A 16772-nucleotide genomic window follows, 5' to 3' on the forward strand; every position below is an offset into this window, starting at 1 on the left:
ATGCAAAAAGGCCACTGATGGAGGAGAGGATTTTGCTAGAGTTGGGGACACATCCTTACCTCTGTCCCACCACAAGCACTTTTTGTTTTGGATAAATGTATAAGAGCCTTGTTCAAACCCCTTTACTTCCCCTATCACTTATACAGTATTCTAGTTGTATTCTGTACATTGACATAGCAATGTTGTAGTGGACTCTTTTGCAAAAAAAGTCCCCATTAGGACAATACCTCATACACAGAAACATCCACATTGACACAACTCCCAAACTCCCCCAGGCATATTACAACACAGGAAAAGGTAAGAAAGAGTATAATCCATGAGGTGCGTCATTTAGGTCAGCACATTAGCTTAAAGTGGATTCACACTTTTCTTGTGGTGAGAGTACGTTTATCAACATTTTCCATCAGCTGTCACATTAGTAAACCTGGTCTTGGAATCTCTTACTGCTGCCTTTTAATTTTGCTAAATTCATTGGTGTCCACACTCTGATAATACCTTGTAAAGATCAGGCAGGGCTAAGGTTTTAACACATGCAACTGCCTGTTACCATTCTTGACCATAGTATTTGTTAAGGACAGATGTGTTTAAACAGTCCATTGTTGTATTTTCCGGATGCTAACAACTCTCGCTTGCTTCTTTTTCAACTTCCACACCACTACCTCACAAAGCCATTTACTGATAAGTACAACTATCGATCAAAGACAAAATCACCCCAAAAAATAAGCTGTATTCCAACCCCACACTGTCTTCCCAATAACTCCCTTTAAAATACTCTGCAGAGGGCTGATCCATTTAATGTTTGACAACAGCCCTTGAAACAGACTTCCTGTAGCGCATCACAAGCAACCCATCTAACCTACTACTGTTCAGAGAACAACTCAAGGATGTCCTGCAACCGCCCCAACGTACCAACTTGTGATGCTGCTACTCAAGACTCACTAGTTTCCCCAACTCCTGACTTATTGATCATCAGCACAAAAGTAAGACCTACCTCTTTCTCCAACCTACTGTCCTGCAGAAAAAATCCATGATGTCTTTCCTAAATTTCTCTAAATTGATAAAGACAACCAGTCACAAACGTAACCTTTCACGCTGTGCAGCCTTCTCTTCCAGGATGTCTGAGAGACTGAAAGACACACACACGTTCGCTGTAAAGTGTGTCCCAGCACTTCTCTAGTCAATTGGCATTTGATCGAGTACACTGGCTATTTTTTGTGAGAAATACTAGATAAGGCGGGTCTGGGTACACAATTCAAAACATGGGAATTGTGCAACTATTCTAGCCCTGCAGTTCGAAAGCTGAGCTGGACCTTTACTTCATCCAAACAAAATGGACTGACATCCTACACAAAATGAACACATTCTCATTTTGTGCCTTGGGAAATAAAGCAATGTTTAAGATAACGCACTTTTGGTACTACACCCCAGCCAAAAGGTGAAATGGAAACTCAACAGTCATAATGGCTGTTAACGCAACTGCGGCCACCGAGATTCAATGACTTATCTCCTCTGGCTCTGCCAGAAACTTAAACGCTACTGGAAGGCAGTGCTGAAATGTGTCAATTAAATTTTTACAACAGATATACCCTGTCTTTCTAGCTACATCCTACTGCGACTCCCCAAAGCCCGGCACACCCTCTACACTCTAACAAAGGGAAGGCAATAATTGTGGCTTTGGCTTTGTATGGGGCGAAACATGTCATCAAAGCCAAATGGGGCACAGATACATTGTCGTCTCACTTTGACTGGCTGCATAAACTGTGGGACCTTGCAGGGATGGAAATGCTTACTGCTTCCCTGGAGAACAAGTTGCTAAACTTTGACAAAATGAGGGGCCCATGCATCCTATCTCTGGCACAAGACTTTTAGGAGCTTACTAGTCCTCTTTACTTATGAGTACACCAGCTTACAGGATGAGGGTGCACGCTGGACCAGCAAGACAAAGACTGATAGTCATAGCAAAACAAAGAGTGTACATTAGTGATCAATAGAAAACAATGCAATAACAAGGAGGTACAATAGGATAGTGGAGAAAGAAGGAATAGTTAGGGTGTTTAAGGGGGTTTGGACACTTCTTGTTCAGCAGGTGACCGGTAGAAAGAGCGCTTGACGCAGACATCAAGGTACAATGTAATTGGGAGCCACAAGTGCATACGCTTTGTTGCCATGTGAAGAGGGAAGACAAAAGCAGTATCTAATCTGTGATTGTAACATACATTATACCACCACGCTTTAAATGAGATATTTGAAAAATCTTTTTCAATTGACAATAATCTGCAGAAAAGCAACAGCGAGCAACAGATCAATAATACGAACGTCAAATGAGACTTCCTCCCAGCAAGAGGAAAGACTACCCAGAAAAATGTGTGTGTATGAAATAGGAATATGAGTATGAAAGATTTTATTGATTTGGGACCAGACTAGAACCCAAAAATTATGAACAATTGGACAGGAAAATAACATGTGAAAAAGGGTGGCATTAGGGGAGGAACAGGACCAACAGGAGTCTGGAGTAGTGGAAAACCTCCTGTGGAGATCGAATGGTGTGAGGAGAAGCCTATTATAAATAAAAAACGGATTGTGTCAAGGATGCAGCTCTAGAAGATTTGCGAAGTTTGGCCCAGATCTTGGACCATAATGACGTCGGCCAAGACGTAGCAAAGTCATCTTCCCATTGTTCTTCTACCCTGGTCTTAGGCCTCGTGGAGTATGTGGGATGGAGGTATTTGTAAATGGCAGAAGCTTTAGAAGTGGAGCGTAGGAAAGAGTGAAGTAGCGAAGTGGAGGACGGAGGTGCGAAGGGAGCACAAGATTGCGAGAGATGAGTATAAGTGGACAGTACTGCTTCCTTGAGTAAAAGATACTTGCAAGAAAAGAAGCAGGCAGACCAAAAGATTGGCGAAGAGCTGAAAAAGGTATGAATGCAGAGTTAGAGAACAGTTGGGATACCCATATTAACCCCTTTTGCCTCCATGATTTCCAGTAAAAGGGCTTATTATTAATTAGAATATATAAATTATGCCAAATGGTGGAGTTAAGAAGGTCAGCCACTGTGCTGATGGGAGTAGGGTGAGAGGATAAAAGCAATTTGGTGGTGAATTTGTGCAAGGGAGAGGAAAGTGTGGATGGTTTACGAGAGAAGGAAAGATATTCAGCAAAAGAGAATGGTGAAAGAGAAAGGCGTTCAATCGTGACCCAAAGGGGGGAAGGGTCGGCTGAGTCTTGTAACCAGAGAAGCTTGTCGCAGGAGAAAGGCCTTTTGATAGGCCAGAAAATCTGGGAAATTAACTCCACCTTCTGGTTTAGGTCGGATTAGTCTATTGAGGGACATTCGAGGCATGTTACCATTCCAAAGGAATGAGGATAGAATGGAGTTAATTTTCTTAAAGAATTTTAAGGGAATGGGCACTGGAATGTTAGAGATTGTGTAAATAATTACAGGGGACAGCATCATCTTGATAGTATCAAGGCGGCCCCACCAGGATAGGTAAGAGGATGCCAACGTGACGGTAAATCTGAGATTTTCTGAATACATTTATTTAGATATAAAGAGACTGCCTGATATTGTGGGAGTAACATGTAACCCTAAATATTTAATGTGTGAAGAATTCCAAGTAAAGTTAGAAGCGCTAAAGTCAGGTTTGAAAGTAAATTTTGTAAGGGGAGAATTTCACATTTGTCATTGTTGAGCTTATAACCGGAAATTAGGGAATATTCATGGGCTACATTTAAAAAGGCAGGTATGGATTCAGAGGGATGTGATACAAAAAGCAAGATATCGTCAGCATAAGCAGCTAGTTTGATATGAGATTGTGAAATTTGAAAGCCATGAATGCTGGGATGCTGACGTAGTTTGGAAAGGAAGGGCTCCAAAGCTAAATTAAAAAGGAACGGGGACAAAGGACATCCCTGACGGACACACCTACCCAGGTCAAAAAAGGAAGAAACTAAGCCATTGGCACAAACTGCTGCACGCGGATTGGATTAAAGAAGGGAGACTAGGGAAATGAATTTGGGGCCAAAGCCAAACCATTTGAGGGTCTCAAAAAGATAAGTCCACTCGACCCTGTCAAAAGCCTTCTCGGCATCTAATGCAATCGCTGCGAGAGGGTGTTGTAAGTGCGGTGCTTTTGATAGGACATTAAACAGAAGTCTGGTATTGTCAGTAATAAAGCGTCCTTTGACAAAACCGGATTGTTCTGCTCCCAACAAGTCAGGTAACAAAAGATCCAGTCTCGCAGCAAGTGATTTAGAAAAAATGTTATAATCGATGTTAACTAAAGAATTGGTCTATAATTTTTGCAATAATTGGCATCCTTCCCCTCCTTAGGAATGAGGCAGATGTGAGCATCAGAGAAGGAACCAGAGGATTGACCCAGAGTAAGGAAGGTGTCTAACAGGGAATGTAGGTTTGGTATGAGAAGTTTTGAAAAGTGTAAGTAAAACTCAACTGTGAAACCGTCCGGTCCAGGGGCCTTATCTTTCTTTATATGTTGGAGTGCATTAAGTAACTCTTGCTGGGATATGTCTGACTCCAAGTGGGTAAGATCCAGGGGAAAATGTTGAGGTTTGCTAATATTGGAAAAAAAAGTGGGATAAGGAATGGAGGAAGGATGAGTGTCAGACGAGTATAGATGTTTGTAAAAAAGGAAAAATTCAGTTAGAATATCAGCATCTTTGTGTTTAAGATTAGCATTGTCATAATAAATAGCTTCAATGTTTAGCCTATTGTGCTTGACTTTCAAATAATTGGCTAAGACCTCCCCAGCTTTATTCCTACCCCCATAAAATTTGGCACTTGACTTAAGTAAATATAGGGAAGCATCTTTCGTAGATTTTTTATTAAATTGCATTTTAGCATCCACAAGGGCTGTCAAACTGTCTTGAGAATGTGATGTATAATAAGAGTGTTCCAGTCTCTTGATTTTCTGAAGAAAATCACCCATAAGCTTCCAGGAGACCTTACGTCTAGCGGCAACAAATCCAGTTATGAAGTCTCTTACCGAGGCTTTAAAGGTGTCCCAGACAGTGTGCCTAGGTATGGTTGGGGTATCGTTGATCTAAAAAAACTCAGTGAAGAAAGTAGAGAAAGATGTGGTGAATTTAGGATCCAGTAGAAGAGAGTTATTAAAACGCCATCTTCTAGGACCAACAATTTTGGGGAGAATATCAATATGACTAAAAACAGGGGCGTGATCGGACAATAAGATGGGGCCAATTTAAGCATTCATAAGCGCCTGGGCAATGTTATGGGAGATAAAAATATAATCAATCCTCGATTGAGAATGATGAGAGGGCGAGTAGAAAGTAAATTCTCTCGTCGTCGGGTTACAAAGGCGCCAGGCATCAGTGAGTTTGTGTTGAGAGATGGCTTGAACAAAAAGCTTGTGGGATCTGTTTGGAGTGAATGAAACTTTGGAGTTCCTGTCAAGGAAGGGGTCAAGGGGTTGGTTGCAATCCCCTGCTAAAATAAAGTTGTCATCTACAAATTTAGTAATGTGGGTAGAGAGATTATGCCAAAAAGTGGGATCTCCACCGGTAGGGGCATAGATATTAAGAAGAGAGAGTGGAACACCCTTTAAAGACAGTTTGACATGAGTCCATCTACCCTCAGTATCAGTTTCTTGGAATGTAACAGTATAAGAAAGGGACTTACGACCCAGAATCGGAACTCCATTTCGTTTACCATCACCAGGGGAGTAAAAGACCTCACCCACCCATCCTCTTTTAAGTTTAGCTGATTCTACATCTGAAAGGTGAGTTTCTTGCAGAAAGGCCAAGTCAACATTCAATTTAGCTAGATGGGATAAAATTCTTTGTCGCTTAATAGGAGAATTAACACCCTTAACGTTCCACGTAATTACTTTCAACGACATGCAATATAATAGCAACAAAGGAGAACAAATGGAACAAATGAAGAAAAGAAACCTGTAATAAGAGTACTGATAACATAGGAATAGATGCAAAAAGGAAAGTAAAAGAGACAAAAGAGCAAGTCAATAGAATATAGTGCAGCAGAGAAAAGAGCAAGTGGATGAAGGAAGAGAAAAAAGAGAAAAGCATGATAAAAAGGTAAATGGTGAGAAGCATGTGAGGACAGGGTGAAACAGAAAGGAAAGGAAAAAGAGAACCAATGAAATAAATGACACCAATCATGAGAGCAGAACCAGGGAAAAAGATAAAAGGGGAAAAAAGGAATGACATCTGAAAAATCCTAAGTGTGAGACAAAAAAGGGAAACATACCTACATAGAAGGAGAGAACGGGTGCAGGGAACCAGGAGCGGAACCAGAAGCAGGAGCAGGAATGGGGAGGGAGGGTGGAGCCACATGAAGCAGACTGAATCTGTGGGGTCAGCGAGACGTGCAGCTCGAAGAACACCACGGAACGAGATACAAAACCTACAAAAACAGGCGAATGACAAAAAAGGAGAGGCTGTATGAAAAAGGAAGGCAAAACAAGAGAACCGACATTACAAGGATAATAAAAACACGTAATGAAGGTTGAGAAGAAGAACTATAACGAGAATTTCCATGCACAAATCTCAATAAGAGAGAATCACAACAGAACAAATAGGCTCAAGGAGGAAAAGGAGAGGGACTAGACATATCCATAGCAGTTGCTTTGCAGGAGTTCAGGAAACTTCGAAGTCGAACAGGATCTTCATATGTTGTAGTCTTGTTGTTGTAGGTGACCTTGAAGAGGCAAGGATGGAAAAGTCCATAGCGGGCACCAATGGAGCGAAGATCCGCTCTCATATCCAAGAAATCTTTGCGTCGAGTTGCCGTAGCCTTAGCATAGTCTTGAGCAAAGAACAAGGAGGAACCCGACCAGGAGAGCCGGGGAGATGCTCTGGCTGCGGATAAGACCTTTAGGAGATCCGTGTGTTCCAGAAAGTACATGATAACTCCTCTCGGCCTCGATGAGGGAGAGACTGAAGAGGACGGTCGCCCAAGTCTATGAGCACGTTGGATGTTGAGTATCGTGTCCTCCGGAAGATGTAGCAGTTTAGGCAAAAAAGACTTGAAAAAAGCAATTGGGTTGTTCCCCTCACAACCTTCCACCAGGCTGTAAATGCGTAAGTTATTACACCTATTTCGATTTTCAAGCTCCTCCACCTGTCGCTGAAGGGAAGAAACCTGCGAGGGAACATCATTAAAAGGCTACACTTGCATGTTTTTTTCGCAGTCTTTCACTTTCAATGTCAAGACCTGGCTTTTGCTTTAAGAGACCTATTACATTGCAACTTGTGTGCGCGGTTCTTCAAACATTTTAAAAAATATTATATTTCATTTGTAAGCAGCCCTGGCGTGCTTTAATTTTGTAATGCGCGGGTCAACACATTTTTATAGAAATTAATATTATATTTGTTTTTTAAACAGCCTGGCACGCTATTTTCATTTGGGTGGCCGCTGTTTGGGTTGTGCTTCAGGGAGATGGCGGCACAGGCACCACAGCAGGAAGGACAATATAGCCCAGCTCCTCAGTGCAATACAGCTGCCCTTGGACACTCTGCACCATGTTACAGTGTGCTGACCTCCATGGTGCATCTATATAGAGCTTGCTGCTAATGTTTATTGCAAATGCTTTTCTTTTAATTATTAGGTTTTCAGTACATTTAGTGAACGTGTTACTGTTGGAGGATAGCTGTTCCACTCATATGGACACGCGCCCTCCTCCTATGACAGAAAAGACAGGGAGTGAAAAGAGACAGGAAGCGAACAGCTATAACTATGCCTTGCAATGTTTTATTTAGACTGTAGCACTTTACTCCCCTGTGTACAGTTCAGCGCATTCACCCTCTCTGATGTGACAAGAAAAAAAAAAGTAAAGGTTCCCTGAGCAAGCGCAAAATATTTGTTATATAGGCAAATTTCAAGTTGTTGGTCCATATACAATAATAATATCAAATGTTAGTCCATGATCTTTATTCTCATGTCTTGTGCTCTCAAGGAGACTTGTTTGTTATCAATTCAGTTCTTTGATGACACAGCCAACAGCCAACACGTGTTTCGTCTATAGGCCAATACCCAAAGACTTCCTCAGGGCGTGGACTGCTTATTCAATATTGGAAATCACAGACTTCCCTTGACAGATGTAGCCACAGTATAACCAAAATCCTATTATTATTGTGAGCATAGTTCACGTAATCATTGATCAATAGTAAAAATTCCTCAGAGTAGGAGAGTCACAAGTACTCTTCCCCTGTAAATCGTGGCCATAATATATCCTAAATCCAAACAATGTCGTTGACAGAGTCATTGATTAGTAATAAGATTCCTCACTAGGACATATTTATAATGTAAAATTCAAGGATTGCGGCACGTAGTGCAGGTACTTTGACGTGTGACGGTTATTTCAAAGTGGAGACAACAGTTTGTGATGTCATTTCGCCAAATGTCTTTTCCTTCCCTGCCCTCTCATCAGAACTCAGAGCCTCTCATCCCGGCCATAAAAAATGGATTCTGGTTCCTCCATTGGTCACATCCCCCTCTCATCGGGTGATTTACATACATCAGTAAATACTGCTGCTGCGCCCTCCAGCAAAGTTACAGAACACTGCCTCCAGCCGGCCCACCAAACACATCCTCCTGCTTGATGACCCACCTTCAAGCGAAGCACGCTCAGTTAACCACCTCCAAACACAGACCACTGCCGTCGTGCCTGCTACTAATGCATCTATTACACTTTACTCCCACCCCTACGAAACCAGCAAGTATGCTTTCCCGCCCGCCTTTAAAACCACACCTCGGATGTCAGTGCGATCCTGTGACCGCCGTCCACTGCTCCCCTGTACACCAACGACAGAAAGACTGATGACGATCCCCATCTAACCACTGCCTACCAGTACAGACAGAGACTTTCAGCTGCTGCCCTCCCCAATGCTACTGTGGTAGTTTAAAACAACATGTTCAAAAATCTCTTCAACTGACCACCCCTAAACAGTTCTTCCTGCTGGCCTCTACAGCACCAAAGCCGTTCCTGCTACTTTTCATCGTTTGCATGATGCACACAATAATATTAAATGTACAAAGGGTCCAATTTTTGTTTTCTCATGCCAACATTAATTTTTGTTTTCTCACACCAACATTAATTTACACTATGTAACCCACTAAACCATACTTCCTGTCAAAGGCAAACCTGAGCCCATGTGTAGCACCAGTCAGCAAGGACCCCAAGGACAAACACCAGAGAGAATGTGTGATTCATGTAATTAAACCTACAGTGACAACGTAGAATTTCCTCACCCACTGTCAGCCCAGCGAAGTCTGCATGCGCACAGTAGCCATCAATACCGGCAAAGTCTAAAGAGCATTTCCACTTCCTTTCATCGGCAGCTCCTTATACATATACCTATGTCTTCTGGGTGGCATCTACCACATACCACAGCATTGTTTGTCCCCCTAAGACTTACCGAATGCTGTCGGTGAACGCTTCTCTTCCCCCTTCCTTACTAATACTAGTGACGAATAACAAAAAAATGATAGTATTTTCTTATGCAAATAGCGTATCAAGCACTTTCTGCCCAGTGTCCTCGCCAGATCCACACATATCAATATTCTGCTATTGCACCATCCTATCAACCATATTATTATCTGGAGATGTTTTTATCCCTTCTGTGAACTGGTGAACTGGAAAAAGCAATGCCTTGTACGAAAACAAGTTCCTTTAAAACCTTTGCTATTTATACAGGCTGGCAAAGCACTTAAGTTTTTTTACTAACTGTTGTTATAAAGCACACAGGTAACTCATTTTAGGATTGGTATTACTGTTTAGAAGTGTGGAAGTTAATATTGGGACGTAGGATGATTTTGCATACCTGCCAGACACTCGTTCTTCCCTGCATGTGCACACAATGCATTAATACAATTTAGCTTAACAAATCGTTCAGAAATGTACCAGAAGGTAAAGAAACAGCCCATATTATTTTTACAAAGAAAAATAGACAATCGTCAACTTTATACTCTATGACATAAAAGCCTTAGCGGGCACAGCTTGTCCAAATCCACACCACCTAATTTTACCACACACAGCACATTTGAATATCTCATAATTCTATGCCACTCAATTCAACTATAAATAATTTAACTCTACAACATTCCATACCATAATTACAATCCTAAAAAAGAAAAAAACACATATTTCTACTTCACTCCATGCCCCATAATTCCACATCACATAATAATATTCCACACAACTTAATACCACTCCAAACCACATAATTACACTCCACACAACACAAGTCAACTACACATAATTCCACTTCAACCTATATAATTACACTACATACAACATATTTATACTCAACTCCTAAACAAATACTTATCCTTCGCAAAATACAACTCTGCAACATTCTGCATAATTCCACTCCGCACAATTATACACCACACCATTCCACATAAATCCACACGTCAATCAATTCCACAATTCCTCCCCACACAATTCATCACACAACATAATTACACTCCACATAATACCACCCAGCACCACATAATTAACCTCCACATAAGTATGGTCTACTCTATACTGCATAAATACACTCCACATAAATCCAGACTATGCCACGTAGAAACACTCCACACCATGCCTCATAATACCACTCAACATAATTTTACTCAACGCCACACACTTTCACATCACACAGTTCAATTCTACAGATTTCCATTCCACACCACATAATTCAACAACAAACTACATAATTCAAACCAACAACACAATTACACAACACACCACATACATCCAATCTACACCACAAAATTCCACATCATGCTGCAATATTTAACAGCACACCACATAAGTAAACTCCACTACATACCACTCCACAACACAAAATACCATTCCAGATAATCTCACTCCAAGACACACAATCGCACTCCATGACACACAATCCCACTCCACATAATTCCAGTGCACTCAATTCCCCCATAATTACTATATACATAACTAAACTGCACACCATGCCACATTATTTCACTGCACAGATCCAATCCACACAACACAATTCCACAACTAACAATTCGAATCAAGACCACATATGTCCACTTGACACCACACACACATTCACTCCACTCCAAACAGAAAACGCATAAGTAAAATGCATTGTCCTTTACGTCAATAGCTGTAACTCTCAAACATGCAAGACCAATTGCATTGCAAATGCTTGTTTACCCTCCAATGCGTCCCAGCAGATCCTGTTCCTGGAGCTGCACACATTCCCCTGCCCCAGGCCGCATTGTGCTGCTTCGTACCTTCTAAGAGTAGCAGTGCCCTTTGGAGAATGCTCTCTGAGGGCCACCAACCCCATCCGTTTTCCGGACCTGGCTCTGACTGAACACAAACAATGTAAGTTGTTACTTTGTTTCTCTTCAGTCCTGGGTCAACACCAGGAGCTCAGAGCAGGCTGCACACTGTGCTGCTTTAGAGCAAGACACAAACAGCTCTCTACAGATGAGCTTAGGGGGCCCCCCTTCACCTGTTGAAGACTGCCCCTCCCCGCAGCATGGGGGCTGCAGGGGTGTCTGGTACACCCCTGCCATGGGGCCTGGTGTCAATTGCATATACTGTCCCAGGGCCTTCCTGCTTTGGTTCTTCAAACAGGGCCATACAACCCTTTCAGCACTTGACTCTATGTGGTAGCGATGGCGAACAGTTAGGCTTCTCTGAAGATGAGTGTGGGAGCACTCAGGCTTGGCATTCAACACCACCGGCAGCAGTTCATAAAATGAATATCCAACCCACTGCTTCTCTTTGTAAGAGACAAGTACTTTATTACACATAAAGCAGAAATACCACACACTTCAAGAATTTGAGAACACCTTACTTACAGGTATTCACTGCTATGAGTCTTAGGCACTTCAAAGTGGAATCTGTCCCTCTAGGCACTATACTTCTTTCCCCCTTCTCTCTCCTCAGAGTACGTGACATATTTTCTACTAAGGTGCAGTGGGTTCCCTCCCACTTCCCCTAGCACACAAATGGTCCCATTTACGGGATGGTTCGCATCACGTTTGCACCATGCAACGTAGCACATGGGCAACACAAACTTTAAGTGAGATTTATGAAGCCACTCAAGGCCATTTTGCTTGGCCCTGAGTGGCTCCATAAATCCGGAATAAAGGAACGCAATGCGCATCATCAATGCGATGATGCGCGTTGCCTGGCACAGCCTTCCTCTGTGCCAGGGAGGTGTTTCATGGGCGTTGCGTGAGTGTTCCCATGCAACTCCCATGATTTTTTAATTTGGTAAACCTGGGAATGCGCCCAAAAAATACGCCTTCCCAGGGAGGCGTAATGAGGAGAATTATCTTTATTTCTCTTCGTTACGTCATCTTTCTGTAAGAGGAATGTGCCTCTCAGTATCGTTTTTGTGTAGGAAGGTGTCTGTTCCTGCACAAGAACAATCATGCCTGCAACGCAGGCACCCTTGTACCATGGTGCAAGGGAGTCTGCATCGGCGCTAGGCTGTCAAAATGGCACCAGCGCAGGGGAAAAGGCAGGAATGTGCCGTATTACCTTAAATACAGCCTATTCCTGCCCTTTCCCTATCACACAGTGCAGCACAGCTGCATCGTCTTAATCTTTTTATCACGAGTGGCTCCTGGAGCAAGTTATTTCAAATTCCCCATGCTGCTTCCAAGGCCTTCAACGTGTGGGTGTCCCCTATTGGGCCCCACCATCCTCGCAGATACTCTGGGGACGACTGGAGGATGCGCAAGCTTCCCGTTTCTCCTGTCAGCCCTGCCAAGTACCATGCATCAGGTGTTAGACTAACACATTTTAATGTGGTGGTCCGCATCACCGGATTAAAATGCATTAATATCGCATTATTAGCATCTTGACGGCACCTGCGCGCTCAGCCTGGGTGAAGCAGGTAGTGACTGTGAATGAACTGTAACCTTTCACAAGTTGTCTTCTCACTGGTTTGGGAGGGAGGAGCAGCTCGCTCCAACACTTGCTGGTCTCCTGGTAACTGCCTTTTCTTCTGTTTTATTATGTCTGGGGTCTATTTTTCTTTCTGTTCTTTGCCTCAGGCCTGCTGACTTTGCTCTTTGACTGTGGTTGCTCTCCACACCCTATCACTTGCCTTCTCTTTTAATGTTGAACTACAGTTTCTTGTAGAGCACAAACTTGTCTTGTGAATGGTCCCAAATATCTGCTCTTCTTTCAGTGTAACCTGGCTGGAGTCTGGGAAAATGAACTCGGATCCCAGATGACATTCTCAAAAGTGGATAAAGATGGTTTGCTCTCAGGTTCGTATCAGACAGCTGTGTCTGTGTCTGACGACCCTGTCAACGCCTCTCCTCTGGTTGGCTATCAGCAGAAAAGCACCCGAAACGCAGATGGGCCAACATTCGGCTTCACGGTGAATTGGGCTTCAACAGGTAAGGACCCATCAAGAGTAAAGTTAGCGACTTACAACTCAATTTTCCAACAGTAACGTTAACTTCAAGGTTCACATTACTGTCCAGGATGCACCATGGCTATTTAACGCCACTTCTGACAGAGATCAGGAAGAAAAGAGGTAAAGGCCAAAAATTGGTGCAACATTTGTCAGATTTCATACCGGTGTGGTGAAATGTTTGTTTTCAGTGTCATTTGCAGTAATAAGGCAAAGTACAATGTTGCCTAACAGTCAAGTCATTCATATTTCTTCATTTTATTTTGTCCTTTCTCCATCGTTGCCAAATCATGATTTGTAGTAGGGTTTCACAGCTGAGTGTTCTCACAAAAGCTGAATGGAGAAAAAAGAAAAAAGAAAAAAAATGACATGTTGTTAAAGTCAAGACCACAGTTTTTTATTTCATCCACCTAACAATGTGTCCCTCTATCAATGTATCAGACATACTCCCTTCTCCATTACTTCATCAACCTAAGCGTATCCTTCCACCATTGAGAGCAGGTATGCCTGTATGTTTGTTGTTTGTGACTGTGTGTATGTTTTAGAATCTGTGTTCTCTGTGTGTGTGCAGTATGTATGCCTCTGTGTGCTCCTATATTTAGCAAGCATGCTTGTATGTTATTTATGTGTTCATGTGGATGTATGACGGTACAACGTGGTGTAAAACACCGCAGACCATCACAACGCAGGTTTTACAACGCAAGTCGTTACAACGACTTGCGTTGGAGGGCGCTGGACTTAGGAGTAGTGTAATTTACTATTCCAACTCCAGTCTACATACAGTAGGGAAGGTGTTGGATAGTAAATTACACTATTCCTTTCCTAGAGCGCCCTCCAGCGCAAGTCGTGGTAACGACTTGCGTTGTGAAACCCGCGTTGTAATGGCACTGCGGTGTCATTACTGCGTCGTATAGGATGTTTCCCGTTCATGTATGCCTGTATGTTTGCATGACTGGTTACGTCATTTGTTCTACATGTCCATGTCTTACTGTATGTTTTGTGTGTCTGTGTGAAGCAGAACCTACTGAATCTGATAATGGTTGTTAGATTGAGCCTGGGCAGCGCATGCACTGCTGCGAGGCATGCAGTATTGGAGTATGGCTTTGAAGCCCGCTCACTCTCCGTACATGTTTTTATTCGGCTTGTGTCATTGTCCTTCATAAATTCTGGCTTTTAAGTGTTTATTAGACTTGTTAGTCCCTCCTTGGTACCGCCTTCTCTGCATTTGTTACCTCCCATAATGACTGGATCTTTTACTGGTGTTATTACATGGTCTCTTTTTAAAGGTCGGTGAGCACTATTTTATTTAACGTTCTTCCCCTATTCTACCCACTACCTTGCAGCAGCCGTGTGCTTTTATTTAAATCTTTTACAACAGAGGTCACGTTTTTAAATGTATTTATTTAATTTTGTTAACTAGCGCCTATACAGCGCTTTTACATTTTTTTTTTTATAAATCTTTTTATTGAACATACGCGACATAGAGGTACAGTTCCACATGGATCAACAACAGGGAGCATAGTGAAGTCAAAGGTACATACAGGTACAGTAGGGTAATGCTTGGAAATCACGGGGTGGGAGATCATCACAATCGAGGTTACAGGGAGAAGTACATATATTGCCACTCTATTCATTCCAGGAAGCCCAAATCTTAGACCATTTTCGGGGACAGCACCGAGCTGTGTATACTGTTTTCTCTCTCAACATGCACCAATCGGGATCTTTCTTCCAATCCGCAACTTTAGGAGCATGTGTCGTCCCCAGGGTTGCGCGATGTTTCTTTTGGCGATCATGCAGCCCAGTGCGACCTATTGTGTGTCATGCGCTTTAAGGTCGGTCGGTTCCCAGATGTTGAGGAGGCATCTAGGGCCCTCCAGTTTGATTTCGACTTCAAGTGTTTCGCTCATTATTTCGTGAATTTTGCGCCAATACTCCTGGATTGGGTCGCAGTGCCATATTATGTGTATAAACGTGCCCAGTTGGGTGCACCCCGCCTACAATACCCATCTGCCAGACCACCCATGTGTGTCAATTGAGGACCCGTGATGTCAATTCTGTGCAGTATCTTTAGTTGCACTAGGCGGAGACGTGCTGGGATGGCGACAGTTTTGGGGGAGGAGGCTGCTGCCTGCCAGTTTTCGTCATCTAATTCAATCCCATCTCTAACCCATTTCTCTCCTAGGGACAGTAGGGGATCCTCCCTATTGTTAATGAGTTTTTGCTGTAAGTCAGGGAAATATCTTTTTCAGGTAGATGACCGTCTAGTAATCTGTCCTCTAGTGGAAAATAGTCAGGTGGGGAGGAATCACAGGGCAATGCTGTGTGCAGTGCGTGTCAAATTTGCAGGTATTGAAAATGCTCCGAGTCTGCCCTAGCGTATTGACGTTGGAGGGTTTCAACGACTTAACATCATTCTTGTCCCAAAGGTCTCTGATGTTGGACATGCTGATTGGATCCCACTTGTTGAAGCCCCTGGAGTTGCACAGGTCTCCTAGCCTCTGGGAGTCCCACAGAGGTTTGGCAAGAGTCAGCCTATTGCTCCAGCCTGTGCCAGATCTTGACTGTGTGATTGGTAGGACCAGTAAGTGGGTACCTGTTTGGCTTGGAGTATTGGACTCAGGTATAGGTTCCATTTGGTAGGAGCAACGTGTCCATATTGAACCCTGGGTCATTGGGCCAGCCATAGGTGCCATGGTTTATTGCAATAAGATGTGCTGCCCAATAATATTTCTTGATGTCTAGCAAGCCAATGCCCCCATCATACCAGCTGAGCGTAAGTTTTTGTAGAGCGATACGTGGCCTTCCATCCCAGAGAAGGTCCCGTTGGAGCCCTTCTATTTCTTTAAAGTAAGAATTTGGTACAGGGTCAGCCGAGTTCTGGAGGGCATATAGGATGCGGGGCAGGGACATCATTTTAAAAAGAGCCACCTTGCCCAGCAAAGAGAGTGGAAGAGATTTCCAGTTTGTGATGTCATGTTTGAGCCTTTGCAGCGGAGGAGCCAGGTTACGGGCAAATCAGAGTGAGCTATCAAGAGAGATGAATATACCCAGGTATTTGAAGCCTTCTGAAGCTATTGATATGGGGCAGTTTCAGGGTATCGGGGGGGGTCTCCACAGAGGACATATAGGAGAGATTTCTGCCAATTAATACAGAATCCGGAGTATCTGCCAAAAATGGCCAAGATGTCAAATACTGCAATAAGGGACCTTTTGGGGGATGCAAGATATAGAAGGATGTCGTCATCATATAAGGAGATACGATCTTCCCAATCTGTCGACCATCTTGGACCACGGATCATTACGTCCTTACGAATCCAAGCCTCAAGGGGCTCGAGGGCCAATACGAAAAATAAGGGAGAGAGGGGGCATCCCTG

The 16772-nt window shown here is 43.1% G+C and overlaps 1 protein-coding gene across 1 annotated transcript in view; it reads left to right on the top strand.

Moving 5' to 3' along the window:
* LOC144782010 (avidin-like) overlaps nucleotides 1–16772 on the top strand; it is a 92081-nt gene that overhangs the window by 55678 nt on the left and 19631 nt on the right. Inside the window, exon 2 of the mRNA XM_078661118.1 lies at nucleotides 13168–13381. Coding sequence (XP_078517244.1) covers nucleotides 13168–13381 — 214 coding nt within the window. The remainder of the gene's footprint in view (nucleotides 1–13167; nucleotides 13382–16772) is intronic.

Source organism: Lissotriton helveticus, chromosome 9 (assembly GCF_964261635.1).
Source record: "Lissotriton helveticus chromosome 9, aLisHel1.1, whole genome shotgun sequence".
Lineage (NCBI taxonomy): Eukaryota > Metazoa > Chordata > Amphibia > Caudata > Salamandridae > Lissotriton > Lissotriton helveticus.